At 31.4% G+C, this 6790-nt stretch overlaps 1 protein-coding gene across 1 annotated transcript in view; it reads left to right on the top strand.

Annotated features, from left to right (window-relative positions):
* The window catches only part of ETH_00030990 (phosphatidylinositol 3-and 4-kinase domain-containing protein, putative), a gene marked incomplete at both ends in the record, with an annotated part of 7212 nt that extends 422 nt beyond the window's left edge, over window positions 1-6790 (top strand). Inside the window, 8 exons of the mRNA XM_013372886.1 lie at window positions 1-256; window positions 2271-2414; window positions 3135-3256; window positions 4425-4536; window positions 4742-4812; window positions 4903-5035; window positions 5411-5499; window positions 6692-6790. Of these exons, the coding sequence (XP_013228340.1) occupies window positions 1-256; window positions 2271-2414; window positions 3135-3256; window positions 4425-4536; window positions 4742-4812; window positions 4903-5035; window positions 5411-5499; window positions 6692-6790 (1026 nt within the window). The remainder of the gene's footprint in view (window positions 257-2270; window positions 2415-3134; window positions 3257-4424; window positions 4537-4741; window positions 4813-4902; window positions 5036-5410; window positions 5500-6691) is intronic.

Here is a 6790-nt window from a genome sequence, read left to right on the forward strand (position 1 = left end):
CTGCAGCTGCTGCTGCTGCTGCTGCTGCCGGCGAAAGAGCAGCAGCAGCAGCAGCAGCAGCAGCAGCAGCAGCGAAGCAGCAACTGCTGCGGCTCCCCGTTGCTAGCGATGCCCCTTGGAGGCCGCAGTCGCCGCCCCCAGCAGCAGCAGCAGCAGCAGCAGCAACACCGGGAACAGCAGCAGGAGGAACTCCAGCAGCAGCAGATGCAGGGTCGCCAGCAACAACAGCAGCAGCAGCAGCAGCAGCTCTCACATTGTCCGAAAACCACTTCGAAAAGACAGCAGCAGCAGCAGCAGCAAAAACGCAGCCCAAGACAAACTCCCTCTGGGTATTTCCTAACCCTTTTGCTGCTGCACTTTTATTTAACTATTTGATTATTTAATTAAGTTAATTAATTTAGTTAATTTAATTCAATTTAATTAATTTGATTAATTTAATTAATTTGATTAGTTTAATTAATTTGATTAGTTTAATTAATTTGATTAGTTTAATTAATTTGATTAATTTGATTATTATCTATATTAATAGTTTAATTTTTATTTCTTTTCTTGTTTAGCATTTTTGTGGCCCTAGAAGTTGCATGCGTTTTTTTCATTTTTGCAACTTATTAGTTTTTATATTTTGTTTAAATTATGATTGTTTTTAATTTTGTTTTTTATTATTTATCATTTATTTATGTTTTATTTAGTTTATTTATTTATTTATTTATTTACTTATTTATTTATTTACTATCATTGTTTAGCATTATTTAATTCTTTGTCTCTTTGTTGTTTGTTTATTTGCCATTTATTCCAGTAACTGTATTAATACTTAATCAAACATTTACTTATTGTTTACTATTTATTTATTTTTATTTACATACTTTTATTTATCATTTATTAGTTTATGATTTATTAATTTATCATTTATTCATTTATTATATATTTGTTAAATTAAATTAAATTAAACCAAATCGAATCAACCTAAATTAAATTACTTCAAATCAAATTAAATCCGGTTAAATTAATTTAAATTAAACTAAACTAAATGAAATTAAAGCAAATTAATTCAAATTAAATTAAATCAATTGAAATTAACTAATTCAAACTAAATTAAATAAATATTAAATTAAATTAAATTAATTGAATTAAATTAATTAAATTAAAATAAATTAATTTATTTATTTTCTTTTTAGGGAGAACTTTGGGCGGCTCGTCGAGAACGGCTGCGGCGGCGAAGTCCTTATGGCAAACTCAAGTCTTGGGATTTAAAATGTAAATTCTTTTTTAATTATTTAATTATTTAATTTAATTATTTAATTAATTAATTCAATTAAATAATTAAATTAATTTAATGAATTAATGTAGTTAATTTAATTAATTGTTTAATTAGTTATTCAATTATTATTTAATTAATTTAATTAATAATTAGTTCAGTTAATTAAATTAACAATTTAATCAATTTAATCCAATTAGTTAATTAATTGTATTCAATTTAATGAATTCGATTTGACTTAATTTATCTGTAGAATTTATGTAATCACTTTAATTTAATTTACTCCAAATTAATTTATTTAATTTGATTTAATTGGTTCAGTCCAATTTAATTCAATTTAATTAATTTTAATTAATTCAACCTATTCCACTAAATAGCAAATTGGTGAACAAATAAGAAAACGAGTGACCAGTTAATTTATTTATTTTATTATTTTAAATAGTAGTGAGTAAATGAGAATTAGACGAATACATAAATGACTAATTAAACAATTTGATAGTTAAATAATCAAGTAATGAAATAATTAAAAAAAAGTATTAAATATTAAATAATTAAATAATTAAATAATTAAATAGGCAAACAATTAAATACTCAATAATAATTAGCTAACTAACTGTTTTGTTAACAACGCAGCCAATTGGCATAATAAGCTAAAAAAGTAAATTAATTACTCAATTAATTAACAAATTATAATTAAAATAAACAAAACAAATAAAACATGTACCTCAAATAAACGGTTAGAAGAAAGATAAATTAAACAAATAATTAAAGCAAATAATTGAAGTAAACGAAATAAATAACCAAAACAAATTAAACGAATAAATAAAATAACAAAACAAAAAATGAAAATAAGCAAAACAAATAATCCAAATAAAAAACAAATAGTCCAAAGCAATGATAAACAATTAAACAAACAAAACAAAAAATAGAAATAAAAATAAAAATGAAATAAAATAAAAATAAAAATAAAACACAAAATAAAATAAAATAAAAATGAATTAATGATTTGCTGCAGGCATTCTCGTGAAGGGCGGAGATGACTTGCGGCAAGAACTTCTCGCCTCGCAATTAGTGCAGCAATTCAAAACAATTTTCGAAGAAGCAAAACTCCCTTTGTGGCTGAAACCCTACGAAATTTTGGTCACAGGGGCGAGCTCGGGTAGGGTTTAGGGTTTAGGGTTTAGGGTTTAGGGTTTAGGGTTTAGGGTTTGGGGTTTCCAGGCGGGCTTAGGGTCTTTGCTAGTGCAGCAATTCAAAACAATTTTCGAAGAAGCAAAACTCCCTTTGTGGCTGAAACCCTACGAAATTTTGGTCACAGGGGCGAGCTCGGGTAGGGTTTAGGGTTTAGGGTTTAGGGTTTAGGGTTTAGGGTTTAGGGTTTGGGGTTTCCAGGCGGGCTTAGGGTCTTTGCTAGTGCAGCAATTCAAAACAATTTTCGAAGAAGCAAAACTCCCTTTGTGGCTGAAACCCTACGAAATTTTGGTCACAGGGGCGAGCTCGGGTAGGGTTTAGGGTTTAGGGTTTAGGGTTTAGGGTTTAGGGTTTAGGGTTTGGGGTTTCCAGGCGGGCTTAGGGTTTTTGCTAATGCAGCAATTCAAAACCATTTTCGAAGAGGCGGGTCTAGCGTCTAGGGTTTAGGTTTCAGGGTTTAGGGTTTAGGGTTTAGGGTTTAGGGTTTAGAACTTCGTGTTGAGGGTCTGTGGGCGTGTTTTGTGTTTCTCCAGACGTTGTTCTTGGGTAGGGTTTAGGGTTTAGGGTTTAGAACTTCGTGTTGAGGGTTTGTGGGTGTGGTTTGTGTTTCTCCAGAAGTGGTTTGCTGTGCGTGTGCGAGGGTTTAGGATTTAGGGTTTAGGGTTTAGGGTTTTGGGTTTGCGTGAAGGCATAATGGAGTGTTTGCCGGACACTTGTTCTGTCGATGTCTTGAAGAAGAAACATGGAGTGGATTCGATTGCAACAGTTTTTGAAGCTCTTTTTGCAGATAATCCTTTTGAAGCAAAAAAGGTATTTAATTAAATTAATTAATTTAATAAATTAAATTAAGTTATTTAATTTAATTAATTTAATTTATTTGTTTTTATTTCACTTTTTTATGCGTTTTAGTTTTTTTTATTTCTTTATTTCATTTTATTTGTAAATCTGTTGCAACAGTTTTTGGAGCTCCTTTTGCAGATAATCATATCGAAGCTAAAAGGGTGTTTAATTGATTTTATTTAATTTATTTGATTTGATTAATTTTATTTAATTTATTTAGTTTATTTGTTTTGTTGTATGTTTTATTTGTTTGTTTGTTTTATTTCATTTGATATATAAATATATAAAGTGCAACAGTTTTTGAAGTTCTTTTTTCTTTTGAAGCAAAAATGGTGCTTTATTTTATTGTTTTTATTTCTTCATTTATTCTGATTTGCTTCTATGTATTTGCTTTATTTGTTTGCTTTATTGTTTATTTTATTATTTGTTTTATTATTTGTTTTTATTTGTGAGCAAATTCATAAGAAATTGTTTTATTTAATGCTGCTGCTGCTGTTGCTGCTGCTGCTGCTCCTGCTGCTGGTGGTAGATGAGCAGCAAAGCGGGATCTTTGTTTATTTTACTTTTTCTTCTATTATTACTTTAAATCTTTTTGTTTTTATTTTAAATAAATGATTTTTATTTTATTTTTCTATTCAAATAAATTATTTTATTTCTTTCATTTGCTGCTGCTGCTGCTGCTGCTGCCGCTGCTGTTTCGTTCCCCGCTCTTAAATGTATTTCTTCTTTATATTTTCCTTTTCTTTTTCATTTTTACTTCTTTTATTTCTTTTTATTTCTTTATTTCTTTATCTCTTCTTTTTTTGTTTGTTTTATTTTTTAACTTTTAATTTGCTTTACTTTTATTTTCCTTTTTCCTTTTTTGATTTTTCACTTTTCACCCTTTGCCATTTGCGGCAAGTTTGCTGCTGCGTTTCGTTTCTTTTTTATTTATTTTATTTAAAGTTTCTTTCTTTTTTCTTTTTTCTTGAATTATCTTTTCCAATTTGTTGCATTTAAGATTGCTTTTTGCTGCTTAAATTTGCTGCTTTTGCTGCTGTTCTTTTTGCTTTTTGAAATAAACAAAAGCGCAAGGAAAAGCCCTTTAGGGTTTAGGGTTTAGGGTTTAAGGTTTAGTGTTTAGGGTTTTGTGTTTTAGAACTTCATCGAAAGCCATGCTGCTTATTCGCTAGTTTCTTATTTGCTGCAAGTCAAGGACAGACACAACGGCAATTTGCTGCTAGACGCAGAGGGACACGTCATCCACATCGGTGAGGGTTTAGGGTTTAGGGTTTAGGGTTTAGGGTTTAGGGTTTGGGGTTTAGGGTTTGGGGTTTACGGTTTAGGTTAGGGTTTGGGGTTTGGGGTTTAGGGTTTGGGGTTTAGGGTTTGGGGTTTAGGGATTGGGGTTTGGGGTTTAGGGATTGGGGTTTGGGGTTTAGGGTTTAGGGTTTAGGGTTTGGGGTGAATGTGCAGACTACGGCTTCCTGCTCTCGAACTCTCCGGGAAATATAAACTTCGAAACCGCGCCCTTCAAGCTGACTCAAGTAATTAGGGTTTACGGTTTAGGGTTTAGGGTTTAGGGTTTCGGGCGTAGGGTTTAGGGTTTAGGGTTTAGGGTTTAGGGTTTGGCGCAGGAGTTTTTGGACGTGATGGATGGGGAGACTTCGGACAATTATGAATATTTTCGAACTTTAATTATTCGAGGGTTTCTTGAGGCGAGAAAACACGCGGACAGAATCATCTTGATGGTCGAAATGATGCTTTCCGGTGAGGGTTTAGGGTTTAGGGTTTAGGGTTTAGGGTTTAGGGTTTAGAGTTTAGGGTTTAGGGTTTAGAGTTTAGGGTTTAGGGTTTAGTTTCTAGGGTTTAGGGTTTAGCGTTCGCGGTGTGGGTTTGGATGGCGGGTCGTTGCCCGTGGTGCTTTGCGTCCTGCACACTCAAGGGTTTAGGGTTTAGGGTTTAGGGTTTAGGGTTTAGGGTTTAGCAGTATTTTGCTCAAAAAATGCAGAACAAACTGCGACTAAACCGCCTCTTCTCTCTGCTCTCTGCGCATGCCAATGAATGAATAAATTGATTTAATTAATTAATTATTTATTTATTTTATTTATTTATTTTTTTTTTTTATTTTTATTTATTTTGCAGCCTCGAAAATGCCCTGTTTCTCTGGGGGCGCGGAGTACACTTTGGGAGCTTTGAAGGAAAGGTTTCTGTTGGGCCTTGCAGAAGACGCGGTGGGAGTTTTAATTTAATTAATTTAATTAAATTAATTTAATTTAATTAATTTAATTTGATTAATTTAATTAATTTGATTTAATTAATTAATTTGCTTCAATTTAAATTGTTTTGTTTTAATTCCCCTTTTGTTTTTTCCTTTTTGCATTTTTTCCGCTTTTTTCCACACAGTTTGAGGTCCCACCCAAACCCTAAACCCTAAACCCTAAACCCTAAACCCTTTTGCCCTTCTTTTCCTCATTTTTAGCTGCTTCTGTTTATTGAATTCTTCTCTTTAATATCTTCTTAATTTTCTTTTTAATTTCCATTTTTATTCTCCTTTTTATTCTTTATTCTTTTTTTTTAATTTCTTTTTTGTCTTTTTCTGCGACGCATAGAGCTTTTTGTTTCGTTTTAATCCCATTTTAATCACCATTTAATTCCCTATTTAATTTCTTTTTTAATCTCCTCTTAATTGCCATTTAATATCCTCTTGAACTCCCTTTTTATTTCCTTTTTTTTCTTTTTATTTCTCTTTTACTTCCCTTTTTGTTTCCTTCTTATTTCTTTTTTATTTCTTTTTTTATTAGTTTTTTGTCTTTCTCTGCAATGCATAGAGCGGGTGGTGCAGCTGATAGCGATTTTTGTTTTTTCTTTTTCTCCATCATTTTGTGTCCTTTTTGGCTCCTTTTAATCCCATTTTAATCTCCATTTAATATCTTCTCTAATATCATTTTTGTTCCCTTTTTATTCCCTTTTTATTCCCTTTTTATCCTTTTTTTAATTCTTTTTTATTCTTTTTTGTCTCTTTGCAGTGCATAGAGCGAGTGGTGCAGCTGGTAGACGTGTCTGTTTTTTCCTTTTCTCCTCCACTTTGTCTCCTTTTTGTCTCCATTAAATCCCATTTTAATCTCCATTTAATATCCACTTTAATATTCATTTATTAACCCTTTAAATCTCCTTTTTATTCCCTTTTTATCCCTATTTTTAATTCATTTTTATTCTTTTTTTTGTATTCTTTTGCAGTGCATAGGTTGATAGACATGTATTTTTTGCCCCTTTTCTCCTTTATTTTGTCTCCTTTTTGTCTGCTTTAAATCCCATTTTTATCTCCATTTAATATCCTTTTAAATGCCCTTTTAATTGCCATTTAAAGTCTCTCTTTTATTGCTTTTTTGAATTTCATTTGATTCTTTTTTGTCTTTTTTGCAGTGCATAGAGCGAGTGGTGCAGCTGATAGACGTGTCTGTGAACAACTTCCGGACGGTGCAGTACGACAATTTTCAGCGAATTACAAATGGAATTCTTTGA

The sequence above is a fragment of the Eimeria tenella genome, genomic scaffold, assembly GCF_000499545.2.
Source record: "Eimeria tenella Houghton genomic scaffold, Eth_scaff11, whole genome shotgun sequence".
NCBI classification, from domain to species: domain Eukaryota; phylum Apicomplexa; class Conoidasida; order Eucoccidiorida; family Eimeriidae; genus Eimeria; species Eimeria tenella.